The following is a 21,664-nucleotide window of genomic DNA, read 5'->3' as shown; positions in this document are numbered from 1 at the left end:
TCAGTCACCTCGTATGTGAGTATGGGAATCTGTACAGGTTCTTGGAGCTAGGGTGGTGATTCCACTGGGAACTTTGGCTTGCTTTCACATGCGAAAGCTCCAGCAGTCGCTTTTGTTCCTGTGTTTCCTGGTATTTCACGGCTCAAATTGTAGTATCTCGTATGCTCCTCGAGCATCGTTCATTATCAGTTGGTGGCTCAGCGAGATTAACTTTTTCACACGCATGCCCTGGTCTTTGCTGGACTGGCTCAAATTCACCCAACATCCCAGGCTGTGGGGGGGGGGGGGGCGCCGTGCCTTCAATCCTCAGCGCAAGGAGTCTGGTATTAAGAGGAGACTCCGTACTCGTTCATTCTTCTGGACTGAAGCATGGTCAGGCTACCGTTTCAGGAGTTTTAGCCCATTCCTCCAGAATGACGATTAAAGGACTTTTAGGACAAGGCTGAGACAGTGGTATTTCTCTACAGCCGGGAATGTATGTGAGGAGCTCAGTGGGCGAATAAAGTACTTGTTCTCCTTCAATGGGGGGGAATCTCATCTTCCTCTTCGGTCAGCGCTTCGTTTTACCGGACAGGTAAAGGGTTTGGATAGACTTTCTCGCCACAATATTAGAGCATGGACTGTCTATTGTAGGTTGACAGGTACAGCGCTGTGTTCGCCTTTCCGTGCTTTAGAAAGCATGATTAGTAGTTGTAGTAGTGGCGACATCTTATACATCCTGGACATTGGAGAACTGTTGATCAGGCCTTGTAGTTACTTTGTATGGAACTAGAATTAGACCTCATGGCCTCATCTCGGATTCAAACCTTCCTAGCTTCTTCAGCAGACGCAGGGAGTGGCGGTCAGTGGGGGTAGCAGCGTTGCTTCTTTTTCGCCTCTGATTTCTCTTTTTACATGTTTTCCCCTGGCTGATGATGGCTTGGATTTGCCATCTCAAGCTCGCTTTCAGGGCACAGTATTTGTAGAATCTCTGGATTGGCTGTACCATCCTTGCTATGCGGATCTGTTGAATCTTTCGACAGCCGGACTGTTGAGTTTCCTGGTATTTCCGGATTTGCTCACCTAGGGTCCGATCAACATGGATATTCGTATTACTTTGGTATTGCGACCTAGCTTTTGAAAAGTCATGGCTGACGTGTAAGGGTTCTGTGAAGCAGGTTGTTTCATTTGTACTATAACAGATTTAGCCAAAGAATTCTAGGCTGCATAGAGAGAGAAGAAAGGAGGTGGTGATGCCCCTCTACAAGAAATATATGTGACGTGCCCAGTTGTTTCTTCAGGACACTTCTCCCCTGTTCAATGAATCATCTCTCTCCACATTAAACTCTTGTTGTCAACCAAATATTTTATCTTTAATTAGGTTACAGTCCTTTTGATGTTTTTCTTGTCCATCAAGCACACTATTTGTAACAGCTGCTGTAGTCATGATTTCTATTCACTCTCCTTAGGCATAGATGGGTCTTTCCAATGCATAGCAACTATACCACGCATTTTTTAATTCACTCGCCCTTTTTGATTCTGTCACCTCTCCTAGAACGGTGTTCCAAGCATTCACCACACTCTCTGTGAAAAAGTATTTCCTGACGTTACTCCTAAGTCCCTGCAACCTCCATTCATGTCCTACCACCTCTATGTCTCTGGAAGAGATTTGTTTGAATATTAATACCTGTTAAGTACTTAAATGTCTATATCATATCACCTCTCTTCATTTCCCTTCTTTCTAGCTTATTCATATTTAAGTTCTCCAGTCTTTTCTCATACTTTACAGCACAAACCCTGTACCATTTTTATCACCTTCCTCTGAACTGCTTCAAGTCTTTTTACATCCTTGAAGAGATACGGCCTCCAAAACTAGACATAGTACTCCAAATAGGACCTTACCAATGACTTGTACAGGTGCATCAACACCTCCTTTCTTCTCTCTTTGTGCAACAGCCACCGCCTTGTCACATTGTTTCACTGTCTTGAGATCCTTAGACACTATCACCCCAAGTTCTCTCCTGATCTATTTGTGTCTCTAATCCCTTAGTACTTATTGCTCTTTTTTATTTCTATATCCCAAGTGCATTACTTTGCATTTCTTTTTTTGCCCAGCCACAGACATGTCTGTGGTTATAAATTTTTATTCATTTTTAACACTTTCAATAAGTGGAATACAGGATAAAAACATTTTACACTTTAAACATCACTTAATATTCTTGCTAGACACAAACAGATTAAAACCCCTCTCCCCCACGCTCCCCAACAATTATCATTATAATTCTTTATTAAATTTCCAGAACTTATAAAAAGTGCACTATAACATACATGTCATAACCATAAAATTAAGCATTTATAGACATTCAGAAACGGTTTATCAAAACCAAAAAATACCCTCCCCCCATCCCAATCCCCTCAGGAAAGATCAGAGATTTATTTAAAATATATATCCACCCCCCCCCCCCCCCCCTCGGATGTGCAATTAATGTCAGCAAAAATCAAAACTATAATAATTCTACAAAAGACATCAATGGACCCCATATTAATTTGAAATTTTTTGTATTTCCTGACAAGTCAGTATTCATTTTCTCATATTTATATATTAAACATAAATTTGCCCACCAGAATGCAAAATTAAGACACTCCCAGTTTTTTCAGTTGTGCGTAATCAACTGTACAGCTGTACCCGTCATAATTAAGAAGAGACGTCCTTTATATTTATCTAGCGGGTCTTTGCATTTCTTTACATTAAAATTTAACTGACAAACATTGACAATTCTTCTAATTTTTGTAGATCCCTTTTTATGTTGTCTACTACTTCTAGGAAGTCTACTCTGTTGCGAATCTTGTCATCCACAAAAAGGCAAACTTTTCCTTCTAACCCTTCAAAAATGTCACTCACAAATATGTTGAATAGAATTAGCCCCAGAACCGATCCCTAGATATTCCACTTCTTCTTAGGTACAATTGACTCATGCTCGAGTCCTAGCGACTTCATGAATTATAGATCCAAAAAGACATTGGTTTTGTGCTAGTCCAATAAGGTCCTCCAGCATCAATCCCATGGTTATTTTCAGTGTGTCCAGCCATCTGATTGCAGGTCACCCTCATCGCCTGGTTCCTTTGATCTTTCCAAACATGATGTCCTTCTCTAATAATCTTTCTCTTCTGACAGGATGACCAAAATAAGACAGTCATAACTTCATCCTTTCAACTTATAAACATCCAGTAACTGAGTAAAATTCAAAACATCTATAAATACGAGTGTAGTTAAACTGTAGGTAGGGGCAACCTTTTTTCTTAGACATCCTTGTAAATGTGTAATTCATTATAAAACTCAGAAGTATGTTTTCTTTGAACCTCCCCAACTGACGACCTTCCTGTCCTTGTCCCGACTCGAGGAGACTGCTAAATAGTTTAGATATCCTTACTTTCTGATAGCTTATGATTCTATAAAGATCGTTTCTTTTTGATGTACTCGCATTTGGTTTACATCTTGGATCTATTTGAGAACTTGAAGATTTATGTCAAGTTATTTTAATTGCTTGTTTAATTGTCTTTTGATAATTTTTTTTTTCCTTATCATGAATCCTCTTTCTGTACAAGTTTATCTTGATTGTATAAGTTGAAAACTTATCAATTAAAAAAAAAAACCTGTAGGTGAACAAGAAGTGAAGTATGCAGAGCATAGCTCATGGAATTCTTTCCAACCTCCCTGCAAATATTTATGTACGCACATGCATGTGTGTGCGCTCACATCAACTCAGTCCTTAGAAGAAATATTGAACAAGATGTGAGCATAATTCCTCTCATCACACCCTTGAGAAAAATATTTACATGTGAGAGCACCACAGCAGCACCCACTGAAAACAGAGACATAACAATTGTTAGACCTGTTCCACTGACCTCTCGTATACAAGTTTCGTAACAGCAAAACTCTGCCCCCTCCCAGCTAAAATATTTACATAACCATAAAATCTTCTGTCCAAAGCAATTAACAACATAAAATCTAGCACAGCTTAAGAGAACATTAAAATAATGCGGCATCAAAATTAAAAAATGTTGTCAGAATTCTACATATGGGAAATTATTTGAGAATAACACCAGCAAAATGTTAAATACTAAATGAAAGGCTTATTTCCAAAACCCTCTTAAGTCCAGCTTAGCTAATATGCACTTAGTGAGAGTTTTGAAATATGCCCTTCCAATTATCCACCATCTAATTATATTTTAGCAAACAAATAGTCCACCAGCTCCTCAGAAATTGATAAATTATCCTGCCAAACCCTTTACATACTCCTCATCTCATGCTGTTGCAGTAAATCTATTACTTGGTGTTGATTTATGCCTCTCTGGTTGATGTGTAAAGTTCCATCCCCACTTTTTTACTGTCTGTTGGTTGATGCCTGCCATTTGTATAATTGTAAAATGTAGAACAGTACTACCTGTTCTGGTGTGGGAATCCATGTTTCCTTGTGCAATACATTGTAACTTTAGACTACTCGGAACTAATCTGAAGACAGGTGGCCTGGAAGGCTCCCTGGTCATTGATATCACACCAGATAGAACGTAAGAACATAAGAATTTCCACTGGGTCAGACCAGTGGTCCATCGTGCCCGCAGCGGCCCTTAGGTCAAAGACCGGTGCCCTAATTGCGTCTAGCCTTACCTGCGTACGTTCTGGTTCAGCAGGAACTTGTCTAACTTTGTCTAGAATCCTTATGTTCGTACGGAATCTATCCCCTTTCAATTTTAGAGAGTGCCCTCTCGTTATCCCTTCCTTGGAGAGGGTGAACAACCTGTCCTTATCTACCAAGTCTGTTCCCTTCAGTACCCTGAATGTTTCAATCATATCCCCTCTCAATCTCCTCTGTTCAAGGGAGAAGAGGCCCAGTTTCTTTCAATTCAGTTTGTTTAAGGATATTCTATAATTTGTTTATTTGTTAACCATTTAAAGCTCTATTTTATAGGGAAGATGTGGCATACAAGAACAGTGCTTAGATTAGATCTAATGCAACACAATGAAATTGCTTTCCGGGTTCTGCTGCATGGGGGGGATGGGAGGGAGGGAGGGATAGAAATATGCTGCACAAGGGGATGGGTGAGAGATGATCATTGTACACACGCAAAAAAAAAAGATATCCCTGAAGATAAGCCCTAGTGCGTTTTTTGGACCCAAAATTAATATGACAGTGTCTTATTTTTGGGAACACAGTAGCTGTGGTATATAAGCATTTTTGTTAACTTATGTTATGTTTTCTCTTTTTTTCAGCTTTTAGTTTAGAATATTATGGATTTGTATGGATATGATCTTGGTTTTTTTCATAGATATGTTTCTTTTCTTTTTTATTTGTATCGTGTCACGTTTCCGTACATGCTTATATTACTTAATTTCTTTTTTTCCCCATTATTTAGATTTACAAATTTAACTAAAGAATGATAGAGATTGTTATTTATAGTAGTTAAGCATTGTCCTTTATGATGAGGAGAATTTGTTTTATTTGCATCTCCAATCCACAGTAATTACCTTTTTCACTGTTGTCCATGTCCTTTGGAGTGTGTTGAGGAATTCTAAGAAGTAATCCTGTGTTTCACTTTCAAAGGGTTATGTATATATTTCTAGTAACCTATATATCACAGAGGTTGGTGGCATCAGTATAGACTAACAGTTTTTAAGGCATAAACTTTCATGGACAAGCGTTCATTTGTTCAGGTGTAACTCAGTATAGTGACTATTTGTCTCAAAAGCTTATTCATCAATCTGTTAGTCATAAAGAATCATCAGACTCTCAATTTTGGGTTTTACTATAGTCTGGCATATGCTTAAAGGGCGTGGCTAATAATCTTATTTCCTTAGCAAAGCAGCAGATGAATCCAGAGACCAATGGGAATAGCCCACATCTACCAGCAGGTGGAGATAGAGAAACTGATTAACAGGTGGTTATATTGGCTGGCAATCCTCCTGTCTCATTAGTATGCTCTATCTCCCAGCAGGGGAAAGTCGCTATTCCAATAGCTCCTGGATTCTGGCTGGAAATTTCAATTGCTCCTGTTGAGATTTTCTCTTCAGTGAGACAGGGGTGTCCGGCTGAACGGTGCCGGCTTTAGAGGTTACACTTGGGCCCCCCCTTGTCCCTGCCTCACCCTCCCTCCAATGATAGAGGGTTTGATTGAGTCCCTATTTTTTCTTCTTCCCATGGTTATATAAAAAAAAAAAAAAATCAGGACTCCACAGTTTATGAAGGGTTCTTCGGGCCTCATGGTACTGAGCAACCGGCTTTTACTGGCATATACCAGCACTGATGGGCTCTAGCCTCTGTATGTGAGTATGCTTCTTTTGGTTTGGAGGCGCGCTGGAGCTTGTGAGCTATCGCGGGGGTGAAGCTGTGTTCAAGTGCTGGTGGCCTCCATGATATGTTTAGCCCAGGAAGCGGCAGTACCTCGGAACCCTCTGGGTGTGTGGCTGGAAGTTGTAGTGGCTTTGCGTTTGCCACGGGCCAGAAGCACGCATTTTGTTCCTTGGCGCTGGTGGAGGCTCCTCTAACTTAGGTCCGAGCCGTTCCCGCTCGCGGAAGCGCGATCGTGGGTTAGTTTCCCGGGCGGTAGCGTCGCGGCAGCTGCAGCTATCACTTTGGCTCGGAAGGTTGAAAAAAAAAAAAAAAGTAAAAAGGGTTTTCAGCTTGCGGCAGTTCAACGCAAGCGTGTTTTCTTCTGCTGGGGAAGCTCCGCCACGGTTTCTGGGATATTCTGGAGGTGGAGGACCACTGAATAGGTAATTTTCCGGCATTTGAGGGAATCCGTTTTCCGCGCTTGGGTGTGGCGCGCTTAGAGTCCTCCATTGTTGGCATCGCCACAACGGGGCGCCGGTGGTTTTCCCTGACTGCGTTGAACGGGTGCCACGCCTCTCCGTTATCAGCTGCGCTGCAGCGGGTGATCTCTTCTTTCACAAGGCCTCCCTGTTTGTTTGAATTTTACACGTGGAGGGAGTGCAGCCCCAGTAGAGGTGATGCAGCGCTTAGGGTCTTAATGAGTATTATTTGCTACACTTCTAGTTACTGGGTGACCATGCACCTTAGGCCTGGGGGTAAATTGGAGGGAAACTCTAGTTTCTGTTCCTCTGCCCAGTTCAGCTTTTCTCTACACAGGGGGGAGCAGGAAGGTCCTTGGCTGCACAAATGCGATTTGCAGCTTGAGATTTCCCGGCACTTGGTGGGGGTTTCTCTTTCTTTCTCGGTGGATCTCCTAAAAAGAGCAGGTGCATACTTGTCTGTTTTCTTTTTTCCCTGTGCAGTGCTTTGTGTGTGAAGTTGCATGTTAGCTTTCTTTCTGGTCGTGCGGTTCAGTTTATCTGTTGGGAGTGCAGTTTGGGAGCGCAGTATGTATGGTAGTGCTGCAGAGCTGCTTTCTGTCCCTGTGATGTAAAAAAAAAAAAAAAACCCTAGCCCTTGAGTGGCCTATTGGTTAGAGCAGCTGCCTCAGCACTCTAAGGTCGTGAGTTTGATTCCCACTGCAGCTCCTTGTGACTCTGGGAAAGCCACTTACCACTTCATTGCCCCAGGTACAAAATTTTTACCCTCACATCAAGGTTGCCTTTTGGGTGCGTTTGGTTTTTGGAACTCCTGGCACACAGTTTCAGTTACTGCAGCCTGCCGCATTTTTTTATTCTATTCATTCTCAGTCTTCCGTTTTGGTCTACTTTGCTGAAATTCGGTTTCTTCTCCAGCTAAGTTTTGATGACCACGGCTGTATTTTGTGAGGATCCTTCTTCTGCTGTCAGCTTTTTAAGCTTTCTCGTGGACAAAGAGCTGTCCTAAGGGCAGTGCACAACTCTTTTGTCTCATACCTGTTGCGTTGCTGTTGTTTTTCAAAGACAACTAGATACAGCGTCTTGATTGCATCCAGTACGTATTCCCTTTAGAGGCCATAGGTATTTCACTCACATTATATGAAGTTAGAACTATTTCATGGGTTGCTTTAAGCACCTTGATTTTTTTTTTTATCCCCCTAAGAGAATTTCTTTCTTCTTAAGGTTCCTCCATTCCTCATCCTGCCATTTGCTGACTTGTTGCATGGCATTCTGTGGGGATCCTGACTTCTTCCGGGCCTCGTCAGGTCTCATGGGGGAGTAGTCTCTATCCTTCAACGTCAGGGGGCTGTGTACACTTTTCAGGTTGCTTGCACCTTTGCCTCCTCCTCAGGTTTTATGTTTCTCTTTGAAGCTTTCCGCGTCCTCTGGACGGTTCTTGTAGTGCTTGGGTTTCCACTACCTACAGGGTGGCCAAGCTGGGGGGCATTGGGCAGCTATATACTTTTCTGCTGACTACCTGAGAGTCGATTTACCTTTTCTCTATGAGCTCAGAATCGGCACTAGGTTTGCCTGCCTCTCCTGGAGCAGCGCTTTCGGTTTTGGCACTTGCCATTTCACCTATCTTTGGCTTCACGATCGCTTGTGGAGGTGGACGGTGGTACCGTTTTGACGCTACCAAATGATTCATCCAATTTCTTCTAGTCTGCCTCTTGTCTCGGAGGACTTCCTGACATTGGTCGGATGCGAAAAGGGTGTTTTCTTTTCCTCAGTTCGTTACACGTACAGATGAGGTATTTACAGCGCTTTTTCTCCGGTACTATTGATATGTATATCAGGATGAGGTTTTTATTCAGATTGGAAACACTGGTGTTTCTTCCGCAGACTTAGATGTGGGGTCTCGGTTTCAGATTGGCATTCTTCTTCGCTTTCCAGGACGATGAGCAAGGGATTCTGTACAGTTTCTAGGATCCATAGTGCTGACTACACTAGGAACTTCGGCTTGCTTTTCCCTTCTTTCTTTACAGCAGTCGATTGTTGTTCTGGTGAGTTCCGGTATCTCAGAGCTCCAATTATTTGGTAGGCTCCTCCTGCTTCACTCGGTTTGTTTTAGTGGCTCGGCGTGATTTCTCTTTTCGAGACATGCCTGGCTCTTTGCTGAACTAGCTTATGCCCACCGCCCATCCCGGGCTGTCGGGTTGGGGCGGCTCGGTGACTTCCGTCCTCAGCTCCAGGAGTCAGGTCTTCGGAGGCAGCTCAGTAGTGGTTCTTTCTTCTACTCTTGAGCAGGGTCAGGCTACTTTGCTAGAGCATCAGATCTTTCTTCAGGAAGGACGCTGGGGGTCCTTTTGATCAGTATTTGGATGGGGGTATTTCTCTACAGCTGGGGCAGTAGCTGTTGTACTCAGTTGGCAGGCGAAGTTGTTCGGCTTCCATTGGGTGCTATCTCTTCTTCATCTTCTGTTGGCTGATCCTTTCGTAGATCTAGGTCTAAGTTTAGATAGACTCTCCGTGATTTCTGAGCATGGACCATTTCTTGTATGTTACAGAGTGCTGGGTGCACTCTGGAGAGTGGGCATGTTAGTACTAGTGTTATCTTCTGCATCCTGGATAGTGAGATTTGTGGCTCAGGCGTTCTTGCACTGTTTACGAACGTGATATCTCCTGGGTCTAGTCCGCATAGCCTCGTCTCTCGATTCTAGGCTTCCTTACTCATTCGGCGGACCCAGGGAGGGGCAGTGATAGGGGGTTAATGCGTGGCTCCTTTGTTGCCTCCGCCTTCTCTTTTTCAGTGTTGGCCTCTTGCTGAGGATGGCTTGGATTGGCCATCTCGAGCTCGCCTACCGGGAGCGGTATTTGTATATTCTCTGGATGAGCGGCCCCATCCTTATTAGAAGGATTTTCTAAGTCTTTCGACAGCTGGGCTACAGATGTTTCCGGGTATCTCTGTCGTTGCTCACCTGGGGTCCAATCATCATGGATATTGGGACTATTATAGTATTAAGACCTAGCTTTTTGGAAGTCTTGGCCGACTTGTTCTGGTTAGGCAAAGCGGGTTGTTTCTGCGCTTATCTGGGTGCTACGGGCATCTTCTATTGTGGCTTCTACTTCCTTTTGGAGGTTGTTTGTTTCCTTTCTTGGGTGCTTCTTATCGTTTGAACCACTCCAGAGTTCCTTTTTTGACACAAGTGTATTGCCAAGGGCTTAGCGTTCAATTCCCTTCCGTTTCTGGAGCCTTTCTTGGCTTGTTACAAGGACTGGGTAGGTGGCTCTTCGTTTCCTTCTCAGCTTTATGTAGTTCAGTCCCTAAACAGAGTGCGGTATGTTCAGGCACCTCATGGAGAGCACGATTTGGAGTACATTCCTCACGTATTTCTTCGCAGTTTACCGAAGGCTTTATTTCCTCCTTGTCTTTTGGGGTTTCCAAAGGGCTGTGCCGTTGAACAGGGTGTTCTTGTGGCCATGGCTTCAGCTCTGCAATCTTCTAGGTGGCAGGCCTTGTTCAACGGGTATTCCTATTTCTGATTTCCAAAATATGGGCTATCAGTTCGGCTGGTAACACTATTTCTTTCTAGCAGGGTGTCATCCTTTCTTTTCCGTCAGGCTCGCTTGTTTCTTCCTTCTTCCTGGGACGAGATATTGGGAGCAGTGCTTTTATTCACTGCATTTTTTGATACGTATGTCGAGTTCTCCGTGAGCTCGGGTCTATCAACTGTTAGGGTTTATATCTCCTTTTGATATTCTTCAAGGGACGCCTCAGGCGTATGGCGGTGTCCGATGCCTACTTCGCTCATTAGGTCCAGGAGAACATTCTTTATGCTTGCCTACTGGCGGGGGAGCGGGTGGCGATTGAACTTCATGACCATTCCGCTGGAGCAATGGCTGCTTCTTGGGCTCGGCCCAGAGGTTTTTTGCCTTGGAGGAGATTTGTCTCACAGCTAACTGGTCTTCCGAGAGTACCTTCTCTCCGCGTCGCTGCATGGATGTGCGGGCACATGCGATAGGGGTTTTTTGATGCTTCGGTCGTTGCGAAGGCGGCATTTGCTTCCCACCCAAATTAAGGATTGCTTTGCTACATCCCATTGGTCTCTGGATTCATCTGCTGCTTTGCTAAGGAAGGTAAAATTATGTTCTTACCTGTTAATTTTCTTTCCTTTAGAAGCAGCAGATGAATCCAGAGCCCCTCCCTTTCTGGTAGTTGTCTATCGGTTTTGTCTTATGCAACTTACGCGGTTTGTTGTGGTTGATGGTTGTATTCGGTATCTTTGCCTTTTCTCCTGGGAAGAAGTTTTTTACATGTGATGCCTATTGCTGGTTACGTGTGCTTGGGCAAGGAGCTATACTAATGAGACAGGAGGATTGCCAGCCAATATAACCACCTGTTAATCAGTTTCTCTATCTCCACCTGCTGGTAGATGTGGGCTATTCCCATTGGTCTCTGGATTCATCTGCTGCTTCTAAAGGAAAGAAAATTAACAGGTAAGAACATAATTTTACCATCTTGCTGTAATCTCCGTTCCCTGAAGTGTACTTGAGTGGATTCTGATTGCTTATTTTTTTTGTTGTCTGTCTTTTCTCAGGTGAAGACTCCTGTTCTGCTGATGCTGGGTGAGGAGGACAGGCGAGTCCCAAACAAACAGGGGGTAGAGTATTACCGTGCTCTGAAAGCCCATGGTGTCCCTGTTCGGTGAGTGAGAATCTCTAAGTCTTTAGTTTCCATGATAACTTGTCTGACAATCTTCTTTTACTAGCCACATCTCCCTTTTAGTCTTGTATTGCAAAAACAGTGGCCAGATTAGACCTTTCCCCCTGCAGAATACCTCAATATATTGGGTTTTCAAAGCAACCATAGCACAGAAACTCATCTCATCGCCCTATTTGACTCCACCTTCCATACTTCATACTTCCCTTGACTAGTATCATTCTGTTGTTTTGTGTCACTGGACTTATCTTCTGTCTTCAGTCTAGTTGATCACTCACTAATTCTTCATTCCATTGGTATCATTGGTTCTATTCTCTCTTGGTTTTCAAGCTATCTTTCAAATCATATCTACCAGCTCACCTTCAATTGACCTTCAGTTTTTTCCTTTGATGTCCAAGACCTCCTAGTAGTTCACTTGGTGTAATAGGACTATTTTAGGTATAGACCCATATAACTGGTGTGTCCAGTGCTTAGGTCCTGAACAACATGATATTTCCTGCCCGCTCTGCTCTAAACTGCAGAAAAGGTTGCTAAAAGCCAGGAAATTACAATATGAAAAACTTTTCAGGTTATCTACATCTAGAATGGTTGGAGACTCCGACGCCAACACTCAACATCCATTAACTCCAGCATCAACACTGGTACCAAAGGCATCAGCAAAGTCTATTTTGTCAGTGCTGCCTGCCTTGGGGGAACCTCATAAAAAGGATAAGAAGCATAAGCACAATTCCCCCTCCATGCATGCTTTGGCATCTTCTCAGACATCTTCACCATTGACCCGCTGTAAGCATCAAAGTGCAGATGCTAGATCGCCATCCTTACAGTTGGTGTCACCCTTGAAGTATGCTTCAACATCGAAGTCTCTAATGCTTCGACACATAACTTCTGCACTTAATATACCCATATTAACAATGGTTTCAGTGCCATCTCTGCATGCTTTTCATGCTGTTGCAGAAGGAACTAGTTGGGCTACTGCAGGCGCACTCAATGTCAAATCCTGCTTCTACACTTCCTACCTCAACTTGGCCTGAACAACACCCAAAGACTTTCAAGTCATTGAACTTGGACACCAAGATGTTGAGTGCCTATATTGAGGCATGCATCTACATAGAGGAAGCATAATTCATCCTCGCATTCTCGACACTCAAGACACTCGTGTTGACGCTTTCCTCCTTGTTCTCCTTGAGGTTTGCCTCATCATTCTCAATCTGAAGGGTTATGACTCTGACTTCATCTCTGAGTTCCTCCATTGACTATTCAGAGCTATAAGCAAAAGAGTCATATGGAATACTTTCAGACCCATCTCTTCCTCTGCTTCATAGAAGGTCACCTCCAGAGAGTCTGTCTTTTACTAAGTACATCAGACAGATAAAGCAAGTACTCCCAAGAAATATGAAGTCTGAAACAGAGCCTCAAGCAGAACGTAAGAATGCACTTGATTATAAAAAGATTGCATTAAGGTTCAGACTCAATTGCAGCAAACTGACAAAGATCTGATTACGGATATACAAAAGTTGGGAAAGAAAGGGGAGGTACTGTTGCTGGGTGATTTCAACCTGCCAGATGCAGACTGGAAAGTTCCATATGCGGAATGGGAAAGAAGTAGGGAGATCGTGGATGCCTTTCAAGTGGCTCTGCTCAGTCAAATGGTGACGGAACCCACGAGGGAAAAAGTGATACTGGATCTTGTGTTCACAAATGGAGAAAGTTTCTCTAATGTCCAAGTGGGTGCCCATCTGGGAAATAGCAATCATCATACGGTTTGGTTCAATATTGCAGCTAAAGTGGAGGATGGCCACACAAAACTCAAAGCGAGTGGAGGCAGCGAGGGCGGGCAGCGGCTGAGGAAACAGGAGAGCCAAAGGGAGAGGAGAGGAGGCGTTTTTCCTTTGTTTTTCAGGTCGGAGGAGGAGGCAGGGGCTAGCGACAGCGCGAAACGGGTGGCGAGAGGTAGCTCCGCCCACCCGTGCCGCGTCACAGCAGCGTCGGTGCCTGGACTCCCCCCCCTTAAAAGGAGGGGCCAGCGGCGCTAAGGATCATCAGCGAGTGGAGGCAGCGAGGGCGGGCAGCGGCTGAGGAAACAGGAGAGCCAAAGGGAGAGGAGAGGAGGCGTTTTTCCTTTGTTTTTCAGGTCGGAGGAGGAGGCAGGGGCTAGCGACAGCGCGAAACGGGTGGCGAGAGGTAGCTCCGCCCACCCGTGCCGCGTCACAGCAGCGTCGGTGCCTGGACTCCCCCCCCTTAAAAGGAGGGGCCAGCGGCGCTAAGGATCATCAGCGAGTGGAGGCAGCGAGGGCGGGCAGCGGCTGAGGAAACAGGAGAGCCAAAGGGAGAGGAGAGGAGGCGTTTTTCCTTTGTTTTTCAGGTCGGAGGAGGAGGCAGGGGCTAGCGACAGCGCGAAACGGGTGGCGAGAGGTAGCTCCGCCCACCCGTGCCGCGTCACAGCAGCGTCGGTGCCTGGACTCCCCCCCCCTTAAAAGGAGGGGAGCCAACGGCGCCCAGCCGTTCGGCGCGCGGCGAAGGCGAGCGGTAAAGGCGCTCGCCTTAGCGAGAGCGCCTTTGCGAAGGAAGCCTGTGAAGGAGCCCAGGCAGCCCAGCAGCACATCTAACCCAACTTCTAACTTCTAACCTCAATAACTTCTAACCTTTAAAAAAAAAAAAAAATAAATAAATAAAAATTTCTATTCTCCAATTATCACTCTTTCTCTCTCTCTACTTTTTCAGATAACTGCACAGGCACCGCTCCCAAATCACCAAGGCTACAGGAATGGAGGCTACAGGAACCCAGGGGAGCTACCCAGTTTTCTGCATCGAGTGCCATATGTATGACTACCTCCCCTCCGGGAGGCAGGTATACATTTGCAATCGATGTCAGGAACTGGATAGCCTGAAGAAGGAGGTCGGGAGACTGCAGGTTCGAGTACAAGAACTGGAGGGACTGTGCACCCTGGAAGAACAGTGTTGGACAACCGTGGACACCGCCAGAGAGAGCCACATCGCAGAACAAGTTAGGGAGCTTGAGAAATTCATTGAGGAGGCCTGCAAGAGGGTAGAGGCACAGGACCACCAACACACCAGGAGGGAATCGACAGTTGGACGACAGGAATCACCAGACACCATGGAACTAGGACCTTGCGGAGGACCTGGGCAGGCAGAGGAGGAGGAGATCCATCAGAGCCAGGAGAAAGGACTAGCGAACTGCGCAGATGACACAGACCTGAGACCAGGGGCGGAGACACAGCAGAGCCCAGAGGAAGGACAAACGGACTACACATATGACACAGATCTGAGACCAGAGAGACAGTTGAAGAAGGGGAGATCGGCTATCGTGGTCGGGGACTCAATCCTGAGAGGAGTAGACAGTCATATAGCCGGAGGGAGAGAGGACAGACTGGTAACGTGTCTCCCGGGGGCAAGAACAAAAGACATCATCAACAATATCGAGAGGATCCTGGAGGGAGCCGAGACGGAGGAGACAGCAGTAGTGATCCACATCGGAACCAACGACATCAGCAGGAGAAACTTCAACAGGACTACACTAACTGACCAGTTCAGGACCCTGGGGAGGAAACTGAGACTAAGGACAAGGAAGATAGCCTTCTCAGAGATCCTGCCAGTACCGAGAGCGGACACAAAGAGACAGAGCGAACTACAATCAATTAACCTTTGGCTGAGGAGATGGTGCGAGGAGGAGGGCTTCCACTTTATTAGGAACTGGAATACCTTCTTGGGGAAGAACAAGCTATACAGAAGAGATGGACTGCACCTTAGCACAGCTGGGACGAGGATGCTGGCACGCAACGTCCAGAACGTCATAGACTTGGCTTTAAACTGAGAAGAAGGGGAAAGCCGATAGTCGACCTGACCTCGACACATCGGACATCAGTACTTGACAAAGGTACTGAACTGGGACAGTGCAAAAGAGGACTCGGGTCTGAGGGTGTATGGGTTGAAAAAGGACATAAAGATGCATTGCAGGGATCGAGGGCACAAATGGACCAGGTAAGCGGCACCAACACAGAACAACAGGAAACAGAGGGGCAAAGTCATTGTGAAAAAGAGCCCAGGACTGAGTGGGAATTAGGAGAGCAGGAGGTGCAGGGGAAACAGACAGAGGAAGTCACAAACACACAACAGGAGGAGGACGAAGCTCAGGGGCTGGCAAACCATGAGGGAAACTGCAGGAATACCAAAGCACAAGGGAAACAAAGAGAGAGGACAAAAAACTGGGTCTTAAACTGCCTATACACAAATGCTAGGAGCCTGAGGGCCAAAATGGGAGAACTGGAAATCACAGCCAGCAATAAGGACCTAGACATAATTGGAGTCACAGAAACGTGGTGGACTGAGGACAATCAATGGGATGTGGCCATACCAGGGTACAAACTATACAGGAGAGACAGGACACATAAAAAGGGTGGAGGAATAGCGCTGTACATAAAAGACTCCATACCATCAGCCAGAACGGAAACAACAGTACGGGCGGATGGCCTGGAATCACTATGGGTTAAGCTACAGGGAGGAGCAGGAGCAGACATTAAACTGGGTCTGTACTACCGCCCACCTGGACAACCGGAAGAAATCGACCAGGAGATGGAGGCTGAACTGAAGCAGGTATGCAGAAGCGGAAATGTGGTGGTGATGGGGGACTTCAACCATCCTGGGATAGACTGGAGTATTGGGCACTCAAACTGCGCAAGAGAGACAAAATTCATAGAAGTCACGAGGGACTGTTTCATGGAACAGCTGGTCACGGAACCAACAAGGGGCGATGCCACTCTTGACCTAATCTTCAACGGACTAGGGGGGACAGCAAAGGAGGTGGCGGTATTACCCCCACTAGGTAACAGCGATCACAACATGATCCAGTGCAGGCTTGAAATTGGATCATCAAAGGGGAAAAGAACCACAACGACGGCACTCAACTTCAAAAAAGGAAATTATGATGCCATGAGAAAAATGGTGGGAAAGAAGCTCAAAAGCAACATAGGGAAGACGGAATCCGTAGAAAAGGCCTGGACCTTATTCAAGGAGACTGTGCACGAAGCACAAAGCATATGCATCCCCAAGTTCAGAAAAGGGTGCAAAAAAAATAGAACAAAAAACCCAGTGTGGATAACAAGTGCAGTAAAGAAGGCGATAAGCGACAAGAAAGCATCGTTCAGAAAATGGAAAAAAGACCAAACAGAGGAGAACCAAAAAGGGCACAAAGAACACCAGAAAGAGTGTCACCGAGTGGTTAGAAAAGCAAAAAGAGAATACGAAGAGAGACTGGCAAAGGAAGCAACAAACTTCAAGTCGTTCTTCAGATACGTCAAGGGGAAGCAACCGGCGAGAGAAGAAGTGGGACCATTGGACGATGGAGACAGAAAGGGAGTTGTAAAAGAAGAGAAAGAGATAGCTGACAGGTTAAATGAGTTCTTCACGTCAGTCTTCACGATGGAGAATATAACCAACATTCCGGAACCCGAGGAGATCGTAATAGGAGACCAAGACGATAAGCTGGTCGATTTAGAGGTAAGCCAAGAGGATGTACTCAAGCAGATCGACAGACTAAAGAGCGACAAATCGCCGGGTCCGGATGGCATTCACCCAAGGGTACTCAAGGAACTAAAAGACGTAATAGCGGAACCACTTCGACAGATATGCAACCTATCCTTAAAAACCGGAGAGATCCCGGAGGATTGGAAAATAGCAAATGTCACGCCCATCTTTAAGAAGGGTGCAAGGGGGGACCCGGGAAACTACAGGCCGGTGAGCCTGACCTCAGTCCCGGGAAAGATGATGGAGGCACTGATTAAAGACAGCATCTATGAGCACATCGAAAAAAATGGGCAGCTAAAACCGAGTCAACATGGCTTCTGTAAGGGTAGGTCATGCCTCACAAACTTATTGTACTTCTTTGAGGGAGTGAACAGCCAGGTGGATAAAGGGGAATCTATAGACATTATTTACCTTGACTTCCAAAAAGCCTTCGACAAGGTGCCACACGAGAGACTGCTTAAAAAGATATGGAACCACGGGGTACAAGGGGAGGTCCACCGATGGATCAAAAACTGGCTGGCAAACAGGAAGCAGAGGGTTGGCGTAAAGGGTCACTACTCAGACTGGAAAGGGGTCACGAGCGGAGTTCCGCAGGGGTCGGTGCTGGGACCGCTCTTGTTCAATATCTACATAAATGACCTAGAGGCGGGAACTAAGTGTGAAGTCATTAAATTTGCAGATGACACCAAACTATACAGCAGGGCTCAAACCAAGGAAGACTGTGAAGATCTCCAAAAGGATCTAACGCAGCTGGAAAAGTGGGCCGAAAAGTGGCAGATGAGCTTCAACGTGGGGAAATGCAAGGTCATGCACGTGGGGAAAAAGAACCCGATGTTCACATACAAAATGGGGGGAACACCACTAGGGGTTAGTAACCTGGAGAGAGACCTGGGAGTGATGGTAGACGCAACACTGAAGGCATCGGCGCAATGCGCCACAGCCTCTAGGAAAGCAAACAGAATGCTGGGTATCATTAAGAAGGGTATTACGACCAGGACGAAGGAAGTCATCATGCCGCTGTATCGTGCAATGGTACGGCCGCATCTGGAGTACTGTGTCCAGTACTGGTCGCCGTACCTCAAGAAAGACATGGCGTTACTTGAGGGAGTACAAAGAAGAGCAACCAAACTGATAAAGGGAATGGAAAATCTCCCATATTCTGACAGATTGAAGCAGTTGGGACTTTTCACCCTGGAAAAGCGAAGACTTAGAGGAGACATGATAGAAACCTTCAAGATCCTGAAGGGCATAGAAAAAGTAGACAGGGACAGATTTTTTAAATTAAGGGGCACCACAAGTACAAGGGGGCACTTGGAGAAATTGAAAGGGGATAGGTTTAGAACAAATGCTAGGAAGTTCTTTTTCACTCAGAGGGTAGTGGACACATGGAACGCGCTTCCAGAGGCTGTTGTAGACAAGAAAACATTAAATGGTTTCAAAGAAGGTTTGGATAGATTCCTAGAAGAAAAAGGGATTGGGGGGTATAGATAGGTATAGACCATTGCTCAGACAATGGGCCTGATGGGCCGCCGCGGGAGCGGACCGCTGAGCAGGATGGACCTATGGTCTGCCTCAGCGGAGGCAACTTCTTATGTTCTTATGTTCTTATGTTCTTAAAGTCCTGGATTTCAAATGTACAGGCTTTAGTAGCATGAGAGAGTACCTGAAGAAATAGATTAGATGGGAAGACATAAGAGAAGTGGAAAAACAGTGGTCCAAGTTGAAAGATGCAATAAAAAGAGCTACTGACCTTTATGTGAAGAAAATAATAAGAGAAAAAGAAAACTGATATAGTTCTCCAAACTAGTGGTAGAAAAAATAAAGGCAAAATAATTGGCGTTCATGAAATATAAAAAAAAACCTCAAGAATAGGAGGACAGAAAGGAATATCAGAAAAAACTGAAAAGTCAAGAGAGAGATACAGTACATCTGACGAAAGCGCAAGCAGAAGAACAAATGGCTATAAATATTAAAAAAGGGAGACGCAATTTTTTTCAGGTATATTAGTGAAAGGAGAAAGACAAAAAATGGAATTATGAGACTGAAAGAAGGTATGAACTGCTATATGGAGAATGATGAGGACAAAACAAACATTCTAAACAAATACTTCTGTTCAGTATTCACAGAAGAAAAACGGAGAAGGACTGCAATTGGTTAGCAAAGTTACACCTGAAAATGGAGTGGATACTGCACCATTCATGGAAGAAAGTGTTTATGAACAACTTGAAAAACTGATTTTGGACAAAGCTTTGCAGATGGATAGGATCTATACCAGGATATTGAGGGAGCTCCGAGCAGTTCTGGAGGGTCCTCTTAATGATGACGGGAGAGGTTCCACGGGATTGGAGAAGAGTGAATATGGTCCCTCTACACAAAAGTGGTTGCAGCGATGAAGCGGGAAACTACAGGCGTGGAGATGTGACAATATAAATTTAAAGTGGTATTTGTTTGAGAAAAGGGAAACAATACTCATGCACTTAAATGACATATGACATTCAGAAAATACTCCTTTTTATGTTTTGCACACAACTATTATGTCACTTAAGAGAACCCATAAACAAGTAGTGATTGTAATACCAAAATAAATGTGTCAGAAATGTGCACTGCACTGTTTATACCTGGTAGGTTATATAAAGAAATACTTTTTTTTCTTTATTTATATAGACCCATGAAATCAAATACCAATGAGCACCATTTTACCAAGTATAAAGCTTTCTAATTTTTTGTTCTTTTAAGATATCATTTTATAATATAACCCCTAACTAAAGTTATAATTGGACAGTGTGAGCCATAGCTTAAAATCATTGTGAGCATGGTTTTCATAAGAAGCTTTCTTGTATGTGAAAAAATCTTTTTGGAAAAGGACATGGCACCATTTGGATTAGAAAAGTTGTGGCAAAGCTCTGGAAATGAAGAATGTGTAATGTTTCATGGGGTACCCCCATAAGCTAAACAGACAGACAGCACAGAGAGCACATAACAGAAACAGACAAACAGAGCTCCAGCAGGCTTTCTTTCATTGATCAAGGATTTAGGGCTGAATTTAATCTGTAAATAAGTACACTATTAATCAAAACAATCATATTCATATTTGGTATCCATTGGATTCCCAATATAAAGTTGCAGCACTGGAAATACTTCTTTGTGTGCACACATGAACAAATTACATTTTACAGATAATCACAAAAGGCATAATGAAAATGGTTTTGAATGGCCATGTCTGGATGCTAAGCTGAAAGAGAGAGAGAAAACTTAAGTTAATTGGCTCCGTTGCTTTGCCTGTTTCATTCCTATAGATCATTTCTTCATTCATAGGCTCCGTCAACCAATCATAAGAGAATGCAAGCAGGGACGCTTCAATCTACAAAAATACAAGAGAAGTTTAATTGAAAGTACAGTGGTTCACAGTGTTAGTTTTTAAGGTAAAAGGAAAAAGAAACAGTTTCAAAATCACTTGGAGTACAACTTTCTTTTACTATCTAGCAAAACTTTTCTGCATCAAGGTCATTTAAATCACAGTTCTAAGAAGAGCTGCTGGGAGGGGAGGAGGGAAAGGAATCTGGGAAGCTGCTGGGCCAGGAAAAAAAAGGGACAGCTGCTACTGGAGAAGGAGAAGGAGAGATGCATCTGGGAGGGGAGGAGGGAAAGGAATCTGGGAAGCTGCTGGGCAAGATAAAAAAAGGGACAGCTGCTACTGGAGAGGGAGAAGAAGAAGGAGAGATGCTTCTGGGAGGGGAGGAGGGAAAGGAATCTGGGAAGCTGCTGGGCAAGGAAAAAAAGAGACAGCTGCTACTGGAGAGGGAGAAGGAGAAGGAGAGATGCTTCTGGGAGGGGAGGAGGGAAAGGAATCTGGGAAGCTGCTGGGCAAGGAAAAAAAGGGACAGCTGCTACTGGATAGGGAGAAGAAGGAGAGATGCTTCTGGGAGGGGAGGAGGGAAAGGAATCTGGGAAGCTGCTGGGCAAGGAAAAAAAAGGGACAGCTGCTACTGGAGAGGGAGACGGAGATATGCTGCTGGGAGGGGAGGAAGGGAAGAGAGTTACTGCTGGACAGGAGGAGGAGGGAAGGGAGAATGAAAAAAGGAAGGAAACAGCTGGCAGAGAGATTAGAGGAGGGGAAGGGGAGACACAGGCATGAGAAAGTAGAGAGATTGATGATAGGAAGGGGTCAGCAGAAAAATAAGCAGAGGGACAACGATGATAGATCTGGTGTAGGAGAGATAAAAATGAAGAGAGCAGTGAAGCTGGAATGAATCATGTAAATAGGAGAGAGGGGCACAAGCTGGATGGAAAGGGGAGAGGGACATAGAAAGAAGACAGATACCATATGGAAGGGGGAGAGGACAGACAGTAGATGGAAGGGGCAGATGCTGGAATGAAGAGACAGAGAGGGCAGACGCTGGAAGGAAGAGAGTGAAAAAAAGATTGAAAGCAGAAACCAGAGACGACAAAAGGTAGAAAAAAAATAATTTTATTTCTATTTTGCGATTAGAATATATCAGATTTGAAATATATATCCTGCTAGAGCTGGTGTTAGACATAACTGGGGACTGCAAAACCCAGGCAGTGCTTCTTTAGCTTTCAGCTGGCTTAGGGCGCTCTCTGACCAGGGGGCAGTTGCCCTAGTTGCACTCCCCTAA

The 21,664-nt window shown here is 44.8% G+C and overlaps 1 protein-coding gene across 1 annotated transcript in view; it reads left to right on the top strand.

Moving 5' to 3' along the window:
* Positions 1–21,664, top strand: part of LOC117351462 (acylamino-acid-releasing enzyme-like) — a 252,705-nt gene that overhangs the window by 215,101 nt on the left and 15,940 nt on the right. Inside the window, 1 exon segment of the mRNA XM_033926761.1 lies at positions 11,365–11,471. Coding sequence (XP_033782652.1) covers positions 11,365–11,471 — 107 coding nt within the window.

This window comes from Geotrypetes seraphini, chromosome 17 (genome assembly GCF_902459505.1).
Source record: "Geotrypetes seraphini chromosome 17, aGeoSer1.1, whole genome shotgun sequence".
NCBI lineage: Eukaryota > Metazoa > Chordata > Amphibia > Gymnophiona > Dermophiidae > Geotrypetes > Geotrypetes seraphini.
Note: the sequence above shows the minus strand (reverse complement) of the source record. Positions and strands in the feature narration are given on the sequence as shown.